Source organism: Chiloscyllium plagiosum, unplaced genomic scaffold, assembly GCF_037043375.1.
Source record: "Chiloscyllium plagiosum isolate Xiang-an unplaced genomic scaffold, Cpla_swu_hap1 HiC_scaffold_6, whole genome shotgun sequence".
Taxonomy (NCBI): Eukaryota; Metazoa; Chordata; class Chondrichthyes; order Orectolobiformes; family Hemiscylliidae; genus Chiloscyllium; species Chiloscyllium plagiosum.
In genome coordinates this window covers 117880534-117895031 of record NW_028270144.1, presented here as the reverse complement: position 1 = coordinate 117895031, position 14498 = coordinate 117880534, and the positions used below count along the sequence as shown (strand labels likewise).

The window sequence follows — 14498 nt, the reverse complement described above, 5'->3', positions numbered from 1 at the left end:
CCTTCGAGGACATTAGTGAACCGGATGAGTATTTACAACAATTGACATGTCATGTTCTTTTGGAATGGAGTGTTTTATTGGTTTCTCTTCACCTGGATACTTTTCCCTGACTGCAACATCTATAGGTGAACTCTAGCCTCAAAGGACTTCTCTCTTTGATCTGACCTTGAAGTAAAACGTCACAGTAGGATCACCAAGCATTTCAGGGTCTGAGTAACATCTCCAAGCAGTTTAAGTCACCTTCTCAACAATTTAAAAAGAACAATAAACAGCACAGCACAGCACAGGAACAGGCCCTTCGGCTCACCAAGACTGCGCCAACACATAATGCCTTCCTAAAGTAAAAACCTTTTGCCTCTATGCGGTCGGTCCGAAACCACATTCAGCCTGACAGTTCTGAGGAAGAGTCCCTGAACTCCATGTCAATTCTACTTTCTTTCCACAGATGCTGCCAGACCTCCTGAGGTTTTCTAAATTGTTTGTCCCCAGTATATTAGTGTGGGTTGCTGGATTTCTAGTCTGGTGGCATTACCACTATGCCTCCTTAATTACTGGGACCTTTCGAAAAAGTACAGTTGACCAGGATGTTGCCTGATTAGGAGGGTATTAGCTATGAGGAAAGATTGAACAAACTTGGTTTGTTTTCACTTGGATTTCGGAGGATGAGGGCTGATCCGATGGAAATTTACAGAATTATGAGAGGTGTGGACAGAATGGATAGTCGGACTCTTTCTTTCCCCCAGGGAGAAATGTCAATGGGCACATAGTTTAAGTGAAAGGTGGGAAGTTTAAAGGAGATATGAGAGGCAAGTTTGTTTACACAGAGGGTGATAAGTGCATGTCCTACTTCTTAAATTGTTGAGAAGGTGACTTCACAGCTTGGAGATGTTACTCAGACCCTGATGTGCTTGCTGATACGGTTCTTGATGTTTTACTTCAAGGTCAGATCTAGGAGAGAAGTTATTTTGAGGCTAGAGTTCACAAATAGATGTCGCAGTCTGGGAAAAGTATCCAGGTGAAGAAAAACCAATAAAACACGCCACATACCTCCATTCCAAAAGAATTTAATGACCTCACCAGGTCAGACAGCACAAAGCATCCAGCTGCTCCTTTGGATTTATCTGCACCAACAATTTTTGTCCAAGAAGATAACCTTGAATCCTGCTGAAGTCATTCAGCTTTTTGTGCCTGAGCCTGGAAATGGTGGAGGCTGGTACAATTGCAACATTTAAGAGGCATTTAGATTAGATTACTTACAGTGTGGAAACAGGCCCTTCGGCCCAACAAGTCCACACCGACCTGCCGAAGCGCAACCCACCCAGACCCATTCCCTTACATCTCACCCCTGCACCTAACACTACAGGCGATTTAGCATGGCCAATTCACCTGACCTGCACATCTTTGGACTGTGGGAGGAAACCGGAGCACCCGGAGGAAACCCACGCAGACACGGGGAGAATGTGCAAACTTCACACAGTCAGTTGCCTGAGGAGGGAAGTGAACCTGGGTCTCTGGCACTGTGAGGCAACAGTGCTAACCACTGTGCCACCGTGCCGCCCACCATTTGGATGGGTATATGATTAGGAAGGGTTTGGAGGGATATGAGCCGGGTGCTGGCAGGTGGGACTCAATTGGGTTGGGATATCTGGTCAGCATGGATGGGTTGGACCGAAGGATCTGTTTCCATGCAGTACATCTCTGTGACTACGACTTCAGGCAAGATGCCCTGGCATAGTGAGGTCGCACAGGAGATTTCTAAGAATGGCACAATGGTCGGTGGTTACATGGTGAGACTGGAGAAACTATGTTGCTCTCGTTAGAGCAGCGAAGGTGAAAAGGCCATTTGATTGAGATGTTCCAATGGTTTTGGCAGAAGTCAGTAACCAGAGGGCACTGAGTCAAAGTGACATGGCATTATTAGAATCAAATGCAGCATGTAGTTATGATCTGGAATGCGTTGGCTCAAAGAATAGCAGAAGTAGATTTGATAGTTCTGAGCAAACTGTTATGGACTAGGCCAGACCACTCAAAACATTCTTAAGCAGGCAGCCCCAGACCATAACTTTGCAATTTGTTTCGGTAAGTGTACGGTGAAAATTACTCGGAGTGAGGTAGCTAGGTTGACTACTAGATTTTAAAACAGACAGAAATTTATTCACAAGGTTGCACAATGAAACACAAGAATAAGTTGTGGATAGTGAGGAGGGCTGTTGTCGGCTGCAAAGAGACTTAGATATGATGCAGAGCTGGGCTGAGGAGTGGCAGATGGAGTTCAACCCTGTTAAGTGTGAGGTTGTCCATTTTGGAAGGACAAATAAGAATGCAGAATACAGGGTTAACGGTACGGTTCTTAGTGAGGTGGAGGAGCAGAGGGATCTTGGGGTCTATGTTCATAGATCTTTGAAAGTTGCCACTCAGGTGGATAGAGCTTGTAAGAAGGCCTATGGTGTATTAGCGTTCATTAGCAGAGGGATTGAATTCAAGAGTTGTGAAGTGATGTTGCAACTGCACAGGACTTTGGTTAGGCCACATTTGGAGTACTGTGTGCAGTTCTGGTCGCCTCACTTTAGGAAAGATGTGGAAGCTTTGGAGAGGGTGCAGAGAAGATTTACCAGGATGTTGCCTGGAATGGAGAATAGGTCGTACGGGGATAGATTGAGAGTGCTAGGCCTTTTCTCATTGGAACGGCGAAGGATGAGGGGTGACTTGATAGAGGTTTATAAGATGATCAGAGGAATAGATAGAGTAGACAGTCAGAAACTTTTTCCCCGGATGCAACAGAGTGTTACAAGGGGACATAAATTTAAGGTGTAGGGTGGAAGGTATAGGGGAGATGTCAGGGGTGGGTTCTTTACCCAGAGAGTAGTGGGGGCATGGAATGCGCTGCCTGTGGGAGTGGTAGAGTCAGAATCTTTGGTGACCTTTAAGCGGCAATTGGATAGGTACATGGATGGGTGCTTAAGCTAGGACAAATGTTCGGCACAACATCGTGGGCCGAAGGGCCTGTTCTGTGCTGTATTGTTCTATGTTCTAATAAAGAACCCCTATAGAACTCAGCCTATCCAAACTAGACTTAATTATGCTGTTCCAAATACACACAACAGTCCCAATAAGCAAAACCCCTTTAAAAAGAAACTAAAAAAAATGGAACAGATGCTTGCAGGTTGAAGTAGAGGAGCAGAAAGAGAGAGAGAGAGAGAGTCTGTTTCCACACAGCTTACTGTTGAACTTCCAACCAGTTCTGGACTGAACTGCTCAGCTACAGAGCTGACCACTCCCCTTCCATTATACAGGTAACTTCTAAAACATGACCACTTTGGCCTGAAGTCTCATCCGTTTACATATAAACAAAAGGCCTCTCAATACCCCTTTAATCTATGTACCAAACCAATCTAATGGGCACCGGGAGCAGTTTATTACCCCGCTGAAAAAAACCAAGGACACGGTAGCCTTGAGAAAAGGAACAGCTTTTAGGAAAAAGGGACCAGCTTTGTGACAAAGGGTCACAAAGGGTCACTGAACCCAAAATGTTAACTCTGATTTCTCTTCATATATGCTGCCACTCCTGCTGAGCTTTTCCAGCTATTCCAGTGTTTGTTTCTGATTCACAGCATTTGGTCTTTATTCAGATTTGATAGTGATTTGCGAAAGCGGAATGGATAAGTACTCCAAAGGGGAAAATGTTTAGAAAGTTTTGGGAACGGAACAAGGAGCAAGAATGATTAGGTAGCTCTTTTCGAAGAGCAAAAACAGGTACAGTTTGCTGAATGACCTTCTTTTCTTTGTCACTACCCCCTCCCTGACTCACTATATTGCTGGCACACCAGTGGTTGTCACTTTAAACCACAGTTGAGTGCAAGGTTGGCTAACTAAGCTCAAACTTGGGGTCCTCTCAGTCTCAGAAACTGCACTAGATTGCTCACTGGCGATGGTAGCATAATGGTGGCATCAGACACAGACGAATAATCTGGAAACATGAGTTCAAACCCTGCCATGGAAGTTGGAGAAACTTAAATGAACTGTTAAATGTCAAATAAAATAGTCATGGAACTGTTGTGTGTTTTTTTTTGCTTCACAAAATTCATTCATTGGTGTCACTGGGTCTTCTTGAACTGTCACAGTCCATTTGCAACCACCAAATCTGCCTGGTTCACTGTTGTCTTTCAAAGGAGGAAATTTGCTGTCCTTGCCTAGTTTATCCAGCAGGTGGCTCCAGAGCCACAGTAACGTGGTTGACGATTAACCGTCCTGTGATGTGGTCTAGTAAGGTACTTCCTTCCATGCTGAAAGCTTGACCCTCTCGAGTACATCCCCAAAAAGAGAATTCAAAAAATAAAAAAAATTAGCAAGTGACAATTTTTATCATTTCGATTAGATACTTCCAATCAAATTCCCAGTCATTTCTGAACTCTTGGTTCTGAGTTTGGATGTGGCCTTTATTGTTTGGAGGTGCCAGTGTTGGACTGGGGTGGACAAAATTAAAAATCACACAACAGTAGGTTATAGTCCAACAGGTTTAATTGGAAGCTGTAGTTTTCGGAGCGTCGCTCCTTCATCAGGTGGTTGTGGAGCAGAATCATAAGACACAGAATTTATAGCAACAGGATTGCAGTGTCATGGACTGTAATATTAAACAAAGTTAGCTTAAGTCTTTCATCTTTTAGAAAGATGATATTAGTTTCAGTTCTTTCATATGTAAATCCCAGAACTTGTTTAAAAGTTACATTCTCAAGATAGCTTTAACAATAGGTGCCAACTCAGCTCAGATAATGCATTGAAGGTGTGAGGTTAGAGCCTTACGATTGTGCTCCATAACTACCTGATGAAGAAGCAGTGTTCTGAAAGCTGGTGCTTCCAAATAAACCTGTTGGACTATAACCTGGTGTTTTGTCCACCTTTGTTGTAGTTGCCTGCGTTCCATTTAAATGGAATCCATCACATCTGAGAATAATAGTCCCCAAAAAATGAATTGTTTTGATTTGATTATTGTCCAGTATCGTTTTGTGTGCTATCCAGCTAAATCATACCTTACTTATGTACATTAGGGTAATAAGAACGGAACGCAAAATATAATGTTACAGCTCCAGAGAAAGCAAGTAAGTCTCTAAGCACTGAGACGAGAATTTTAGAAATTGGAATAAACATAATCACTTATTTTCCAGGTAATGATGAGTTTGATCTGAGCGACGCTCTCAGTGATGACCCTATTAAGCCAGCAGGTGCGTATTGGCGGACAGTCTTTTTCGAAGGATTTGTTGACATATGAAAACAGAAGACATCTTTTGCACAAAACAAATTAAAATAAGTGTGACAATGCTGTCACTTTAAGAGTTTATTTTGACCTTTTGTTTGAGGAGAGGTTGTAAGGCAGAGGTGTCTCTGAGAAAGTAAACAATTGAAGCAGTCTGGGTGGGGCCAGCTCTCACAGACCAGGCTTACTCAGTTTTTTTTTAGTTTATAGATTTAGTTTTAAGCAGAAGCTGTGGGGGGTCCAAAAAGAGTTGGGAGCTTTCAGTGAATGTCTCCTGGCTGCTCCTCTCTCTGAACCTCCTCATGATGTTTTTTTCCCTCCTGGTTTGGAGAGCTGAATGTGAGAATCTGTGTCTGAATTTGTCTTTTTGCCAAGGGGTTTATGGGATATTACCATATTAGTAATAATTACTGTATCTGTTATTCAGTTAAGTTTTCCAACTAATTGTAAATACCTCTTTTTGTTTCTATTTTAACTATAGTGTTTAAATTAAATGTGTTTTGCTTAACATCAACTAGTTTGACCAGCTGCATCGTATGTGGAACATGGCACTTCCCATCTGCCTTTAAAATAAGAAAAAGTTAGAGTCCAGGCCATATCACATGATAAATGTGAGGTTACTATGGGTCAGATTTCTGCCACTGAGATAGGAAGCTCCAGTTGGGAAATCTCCACATGCAGAACTTTATGTTCTGGGGGGCTGGCAGGGGTATGTATGTATCATGCCCGCCATCTTGGTAAGCAGTCCTGAGGTGGCTTAGATGGTCCGTCTTAATTGTCTAAAATTTCAGCTCCATTGTACAACAGGTTGTTAGGCACTCTCCCCTTACTGCTCAACTCAGCCCCCGTCGCTCATTTCCAATGTCACCTCCATGACTCCTCATTCCCACATGCGCTCACCATAGCCACTCCCTATTGTCATCCTGAGCATCCGCATTGACCAGAAACAGGGTGGCATGGTGGCTCAGTGGTTAGCACTACTGCCTGACAGCACCAGGGACCTGGGTTTGATTCCAGCCTTGGGTGACTGTCTGTGTGGAGTTTGCACATTCTCTCCCTGTATCTGTGTGGGTTTCCTTTGGTTGCTCCAGTTTCCTCCCACAATATGCAGGTTAGGTGAATTGGGCATGCTAAATTGCCTATAGTGTTAGATGCATTAATCAGGGGGAAATATAGAGTGAGGAATGGGTCTGGGTGGATTACTCTTCTGAGAGTTGGTATGGATTTGTTGGGGAGAAAGTGAGGTCTGCAGATGCTGGAGATCAGAGATGGAAATGTGTTGCTGGAAAAGCGCAGCAGGTCAGGCAGCATCTAGGGAACAGGAGAATCGACGTTTCGGGCATTAGCCATGCTAAATTGCCTATAGTGTTAGATGCATTAATCAGAGGTAAATATAGAGTGGGGAATGGGTCTGGGTGGATCCATCCTGAAGATGGATTTGTTGGGCCAAACGGCCCGTTTCCATACTGTAGGAAATCTAATCTAAATAACTGAACTATATAGAATCACACACAGTGGCCAAGACATGTTTGGGAATGAAAGCCCAACATTTTTACAGCTGTATTTAATCCCTTTTCTTTTAATATGACAGCTGGTAGCAGTTTTGATGATTCAGATCTTCAAGATGTTGTAAACGGTGATTATAAACCCGAGAAGACCAAAGCTAAAGGTAACCCTTTTTTTTTCAGTCATATTTATGTATTCACATGAAGATGTCAATCAGCATAGGCTACTGAAGCAAATGATAGTGAATAATGGCAGAGATTTTTCTGATTTAAATGGCATCCTTATTGAGCTTTAGCGATATCACAGATATTAGCTCTGTACTCAGGCTTGGTGGTTCCTTATGAAGTTACTCTTGGTTAATTCATTCGATCTGCTTTTTGTGAATCACGTTCTCAATGAAAACCAACAGAATTAGATGCGTTGCTGACAGTGAACCCAAAGGTGGACAGAAAAGACTGACAACGTAATAATTCTGAAATTTGAGAAAACAATATGTCACTGATACATGGTTGATAGATCAGCGATCGTGGCAGACTGAACTCACCAAGCCTAGTAAGGCAGCAGCATCCAAATCCAAGACCTCTACCATTTCGAACGTCAAGGGAACCACCAGCAAGTTCCCCTCAAAGCCACTCATTATCCCAACTTGGAAATATATCATTGTTCCTTCATCGCCGCTGGGTCAAAATCCTAGAATTCCCTCCCTGACAGCATCATGGGTCTCCCTACAGCACATGGACTGCAGCAGTTCAGGAAGGCAGCTCAATCTCACCTTCTCAAGGACAAGATGGGGGGGTCAGAGTGGTTGGGCAATAACTGCTGGCCCAGTCAGCGCTGCTCACATCCACTATCGAAGACTGTGGTGCTGGAAAAGCACAGCAGGTCAGGCAGCATCCGAGGAGCAGGAGAGTCAACGTTTCAGGCATAAGCTGTTCATCAGGAATTCTCCTACACCTTGGATGCTGCCTGATCGACTGTGCTTTTCCAGCGCCACACTCTTCAACTCTGATCTCCAGCATCTGCAGTCCTCACTTCCTGCCCAAATCCACTAACCAAGAACCTGAAAATGGTAAATGAATTAATGTTTGGTTCATGGCCATATCACTTTGAGAAGGCTAACCTGGAAGAAATAGTTGCTTTTATTTGCTGTTTAAATTGTGCTAACCATCATTCATCCCCTTCTCCTCTATGTTTGTAATTCCTTTCCAGATTAGTGGTGCTGGAAGAGCACAGCAGTTCAGGCAGCATCCAAGGAACAGTATGCTGCCTGAACTGCTGTGCTCTTCCAGCACCACTAATCCAGAATCTGGTTTCCAGCATCTGCAGTCATTGTTTTTACCTAGTTTGTAACTCCTTATCTGTCTGAAGAGTCATGATTTGGAGATGCCGATGTTGGACTGGGCTGTACAAAGTTAAAAATCACACAACACCAGGCACAATCACCTGATGAAGGAGCATCGCTCCGAAAGCTAGTGTGCTTCCAATTAAACCTGTTGGACTATAACCTGGTGTTGCATGATTTTTAACTTTGTCTGAAGAATGTCTACCATAGCTCCACTGCTCGAAGTTTTGTCAGGTTCTGGGTTCAAAACCAGAGACAAAAGTTTACTGTAGGAGTGAGGGAGTGCTGTCCTGTCAGAGTAGCCCTTGTTTGGATGAGACATTGAACTAAGGCCCTGACTGCCCTCACTGGTTGTTGTAAAGATCCCATGCACTTCATCAAAGAGGAGCTGGAGAGATAACTGTAGGTCAAAGTAGACTTCCCTTTCTCTGTCCCTTGTATTCTTGCAATGCACAGTTTGTGTGTGGGTGTGTTTGTGTTTGTCCTGCAGAATATGGGACTTACTTTTACAGCTTTAATAATTTTTACCTGGCAGATTTTAATGTAGTAAAACTAATGTTTTGCTTACTTAACTCAAGTGTTTATTGTCCATATGTAGTCTGATACTGGATTAGTGACTACGCATCCTCTATAACAATTAAACAAGGAGTGAGGAAAGAGAGGAACCATTTCACTTTTCCTCAAACAATTGTAACACTTCCAGAGTCCATCATTAGCTGCAAAGCAAGTTGGATGATTCTGTGATTGTGAGAGGTGCTGGAAGAGCTCAAGTCTTTATTATTCCCCCCAGCAATATCTGCTCCTTTATCACTGTAGTTGGCTTCTGAAGTCTTGATTGTTTGTCCCTTTCTTCTGTCACTCATTTTTCAGTCTATTGATGGCACGGTGTCTCAGTGCTTAGCACTGCTGCCTCACAGTGCCAGGCACCTGGGTTAGATTGCAGCCTCAGGTGACTGTGTGGAGTTTGCACATTCTCCCAGTGTCTGCGTGGGTTGGCTCCGGTTTCCTCCCACAATCCAAAGATGTGCAGGTTAGGTGAGTTGGCCATGCTAAATTGCCCATAGTGTTAAGGGATGTGTAGGTTAGGTGCATTAGTCAGGGGTAAAAGTGAAGTAATGGGGAATGGATTTGGGTGGGACACTCGACAGAGGATCGATGTGGACTTGTTGGACCGAAGGGCCTGTTTCCACACTGTAGGGATTCTAGATTCTGTTGAAGTAGCTTCCCTATTCCCTAACTTCAGTTTCAGATTCAGACAGGATCAATCCAATTTTCTCTCTTCAGGTGCTAACAGACCTACGAGAATCTTGCAGCGTTTTATTCCCTTGGGTTTTGCTGCTTGGGGAGGTGCAGTATTTGCAATGATAATGGGTTTTAAAAGTGGTTATCCAAGGAGATGAATTCTTCTCAAAGGGAAATAGTAACAACCTTAACATTTGTCCACTTGAAAAACAGGAAAACCTTTCCAGACAGGGAAATGTGGATCTCCCCACTGCCCCAAGACTGAGATGAGTAAGCGCTTAATAAAAACTGAAAGAACTGTGGGTGCTGGAAATCAGAAACAAAAACGGAAATTGCTGGAAAACTTCAGCAGGTCTGGCAGCATCAGTGGAGAGAAATCAGAATTCATGTTTCCAGTTGAATGACCCTTCCTCAGAACTTACTAGGCAAGGATAGAACATAGAACATAGAAGAATACAGCGCAGTACAGGCCCTTTGGCCCTCGATGTTGCGCCGATCCAAGCCCACCTAACCTACACTAGCCACTGTCCTCTGTATGCCTATCCAATGCCCGCTTAAATGCCCATAAAGAGGGAGAGTCCACCACTGCTACTGGCAGTGCATTCCATGAACTCACGACTCATGGATGTAGAGCAAAGGTTCATATGTGGGATTGAAATGTATAGCAGCCATGGCATGATTTGAGAGCAAAACAGAACTCATGGGCTGAATGGCATATTCATATCCCTTGGATACCTTGGATTCTTTTGTGTCGCCACCTGCTACGTTTGTGTTTGTTAACGTGAATTGGATGCATTCCGTTCTGACTTGTATGCAACACAGTGAATGCAGTAACTATGTAGATTTATAAACAGCATGATGTTCAATTAGCTTCTTTTTTATAAAAAATCTCTTCAGCTCAGGACCCTCCAACAGTGATTGACATCATCATTGACCTCGTGATGGCCTTAATAGGTGGAACGTCTGAACAAGTGAAGAGGTTGTGTTACAGCTTGCTAGGTAAGATTACTACTTTGCTGCCTGTATGGTACATGCAAACATATGGATAAGGAGCAACCTTTTGGGCCTTTTCTGCCATTGCATATGATCATGGCTGATTTGATCACGCCACACTCCCATCCACCCTGATTAACCCTTGGTTCATTAAGACTCCATCTACTGCTGCCTTAACATTTTTGATGACCACACTTTTGCTATCTAGAGGAGAGTGTTCCAAAGACTCATGACCTTCTGAGAGAAAATATTTCCACACATCTGTCTGAAATAGAAGAACCTCATCTTTAAACTGAGGTCCCTATCTCTACTCCCTCCACAAGTGTCTATCCTGTCAAAATCTCTTAGGGTCTCTGGTGTCCCTCATTGAAATCTATCTTGTTCTTCAACACTCTAATAGATACAGGCCAAGCCTATCCAGCCTTTCCTCATATGATAACCCTCAGTCAATCCAGGTGTCAGTCAAGTGAACCTTCTCTGAGCTGTTTCTAATGAGTTTTATATCCTTTCTTAAATAGGTCATTCTGCTATAATGTAGTATTTGTGTTCCTCTGCAGCCCTGCATTACAGAAACTCGCACTGTAGAAAACTGCTGTAGAAAATAGCGCAGTACACGATCGCTATAGAAAATAGCGCAGTACACGATTGCTGTAGAAAATAGTGCAGTACACGATCGCTGTAGAAAATAGCGCAGTATACGATCGCTGTAGAAAATAGCGCAGTATACGATCGCTGTAGAAAATAGCGCAGTATACGATCGCTGTAGAAAATAGTGCAGTACACGATCGCTATAGAAAATCACGCCATACAAGATCGCTATAGAAAATCACACCATACAAGATCACTATAGAAAATCGCACTATAAAGATCACTATAGAAAATCACGCTGTACAAGATCGCTATAGAAAATAGGGCAGTACACGATCGCTATAGAAAATCACGCCGTACAAGATCGCTATAGAAAATCACGCCATACAAGATCACTATAGAAAATCGCACTGTAAAGATCGCTATAGAAAATCGCACTGTACAAGATCGCTATAGGAAATAGGGCAGTACACGATCGCTATAGAAAATCACGCCGTACAAGATCGCTATAGAAAATCACGCCGTACAAGATCGCTATAGACAATCGCATTGTACAAGATCACTATAGAAAATCACGCCATACAAGATTGCTATAGAAAATCGCACTGTACAAGATCGCTATAGAAAATCATGCTGTACAAGATCGCTATAGAAAATCACGCTCCCCCTAATTTTGAGGCTATGCCTTCTTGTCCTAGTTTCACCTGCCAGTGGAAACATCATCTCTACTTCTATCTTACCTATTCCCTTTATAATTTTATATATTTCAATAAGATTCCCCCCCCCCCCATTCTTCTAAATTCCAGTGAGTTTAATCTCATTTTACTCAGTATCTCCTCAATCAACCCTCTCAACTCCAGAATCAATCTAGTGAATCTCCTCTGCACCCCCTCCAGTACCAGTACATCCTTTCTCAAGTAAGGAGACCAGAGCTATACCCTTTGCTTCAGGTGTGTCCTTCATGGAAATCTCAGTCAGTATGGGAATCGAGCCCACGCTGTTGGCATCACTCTGCACGAGAGCCCGGACATCCAGCCAACTGTGCTAGCCAACTCCCTGAACTACTCGGTGACGTGATATTAAATGAACATTGCAGGGGGACAGTAACTGAGGAAAAAGTTACCAGAATGCAAAGCCTGTTTTGTTGAATGGCCTACAGAGGGGAGACTTAGTCATTAATCAATTCTGTTTCTATTAACAGAGATGTTCACTGAACAGTACATGAATGTGCAGAACCAGTGAAAGGATACTCAACGGTATGTGTTCGAGTGACAAATATAACAGTTTATCTGCCAGAAACCTGTTCAAATTAAACACTTTACCAATAATTTTGATTCATCCCGATATCCTCTTTTGATGTAAAAACAGTGAATGCTGGAAATGCTCAGCAGGTCAGGCAGCATCTGTGGAAAGGGAAGCAAGGTTACCATTTCAGGTTGGTGACCTTTCAATCAGAAATAGAAAATGTTAGAGTGGAATGACTTTTATGGAAATACAAATAAAAGAGCACGAAAACAGAATTGTAGAATGGAGGGCAGGCGTGACAGAAGTTATTTTTCCCTTGATCAGACATAACAGCAAAGCCTGTATTTGTTGCCCATCCCTAATTGCCCTAGAACTGAGGTTTCTTAAGCCATTTCAGAGGTATTTAAGCCTCAACACATTGCTATGGCTCAGGAGTTGTATGTAGACCAGACCAGGTAAGGATATTGGATTCCTTTCCCTAAAGGACATTAACGACCAATTTGCATAGCAATCAATAAAGGTCACCATCACTGAGATTAGCTTTTAATTCAAGATTTAGATTAGATTCCTTCCAATGTAGAAACAGGCCCTTCGGCCCAAGCAGTCCACACCCACCCTCTGAAGAGTAACTCACCCAGAACCATTTCCCTCCTAACACTAACACTGGTGGGCAATTTACCATGGCCAATTCACCTGACCTGCACATCTTTGGATTGTGGGAGGAAACCTATACAGGCACAGGGAGAATGTGCAAATTCCACACAGACAGTCACCCGAGGCTGGAATCAAAGCTGGTGCTGTGAGGTAGCAGTGCTAACCACTGAGCCACCGTGCCACCCTGATTGTTGATTTGAAGATACATTTCACCAGCTACCCTGGTGAGGTTTGAACCTTTGTACCCAGAGGATGTGCCCAGGCCTCCTCGATAACTGGTCTAGTGATAATACTACTATCTTCCCATTGGTGCTGGCGTAAGGCAAATGGGAGTCGAGAATGAAACATGTAAAGAAACTGGAAGGGAGTTTGGAGTGATCAATGTGGATACAGAGAGTAAGGAAAGCAGACAGTTTGACAAAGAAGGCTGTGATCCAGGAATGTGGAAGTTAATGACCAGAATAGAAAAGTGGATGGAAAAGTCCTATTGATATGAAAGAGTGGCTGCTTCTTTCTTCCAAGGTGCTGAATGTTTCCAATGTTTTTGATCTCTATTCCAGCACTGGAGGAGGTTTTGCCACATGCCTCGCTCCCCTCCTTCGCCCAGCAGGAAGTTGCTGAAGTGGCAACAGTACATCCTGGTCTCAGTGCTGCCCTTCGCTGGGAGGTCTGTGTGACTGGATTAGCAGCTCCCAGACCCCGACCTGCTTAACTGTCAGGACACCAATAACCTCCAGCTGCAACCCCAGGACGGGTTCTGGTGTCCAGGATGGCCACTTAACGGCCCACCTTCCCAGCTAATATCATGTAGCCCTGGGCCCTGCCGTCTACTCTAACAGGATTGCCTCCCACTTTGGACGGTCCAGGCCCTTTGTAAGATCCTGCCTCAGATCTTAGTTGGTGATGGTTTCATTGGAAGGGTTCTGCCTGCCCTACTGAGCATTTCCTGCTTTTTAATTCCTGGATTTCCCAGTCAGGGGTGGGGACTGTGAGACACCAAATCAAATAAAAATTCTTTACGCAGAGTGGTGGGTGCATGGAATTAGATTAGATTCCCTACAGTGTGGAAATAGGCCCTTCAGCCCAACAAGTCCACACTGACCCTCCAAAGAGTAACCCACCCAGACCCTTTTGCCTCTGACTAATGCACTTAACACTATGGTTAATTTAGCATAGCCAATTCACCTGACCCACACATCTTCAGAACTGTGGGAGGAAACCCATGCAAACTCAGGGAGCATGTGCAAACTCCACACAGACAGTCACCCAAGGCTGGAATCAAACCTGGGACCTTGGTGCTGTGAGGCAACAGTGCTAACCACTGAGCCACCGTGCCACCCAGCACTGCCAGCAGTGGTAGTAGAGTCAGAGACATTAGGGACATTGAATCGACTGCTGGACAAGCACATGGATGGCAATAAATTGACGGGTGTGTAGGTTAGGCTGATCTTAAAATAAATGCTCAGCACAACATTGGGGGCCGAAGGACCTGTATTGTGCTGAACTGTTCGATGTTCTAAATTCACAATCTGAAATGGCAATCATTTTACCAGTCCCTCACCTGCCTTCCACCAGTTTTCTTCCCAGTTCTGAAGATGTCAATGCACTCTGAGGCTGTCTTAGGCCAGAGACATTCAGTTTATTTTAAACCTTTTAAAGGTTTTGTATTCACGTTTG

At 43.7% G+C, this 14498-nt stretch overlaps 1 protein-coding gene across 2 annotated transcripts in view; it reads left to right on the top strand.

Annotated features, from left to right (window-relative positions):
* LOC122550922 (uncharacterized) overlaps positions 1 to 14498 on the top strand; it is a 53376-nt gene that overhangs the window by 26376 nt on the left and 12502 nt on the right. Inside the window, exons 4-7 of one of the 2 annotated variants that reach the window (XM_043692386.2) lie at positions 5163 to 5219; positions 6843 to 6920; positions 10239 to 10340; positions 12124 to 12178. In XM_043692386.2, the coding sequence (XP_043548321.2) occupies positions 5163 to 5219; positions 6843 to 6920; positions 10239 to 10340; positions 12124 to 12164 (278 nt within the window). In that variant the 3' untranslated portion in view covers positions 12165 to 12178. The remainder of the gene's footprint in view (positions 1 to 5162; positions 5220 to 6842; positions 6921 to 10238; positions 10341 to 12123; positions 12179 to 14498) is intronic. The other variant, XM_043692387.2, reaches the window with a different exon arrangement.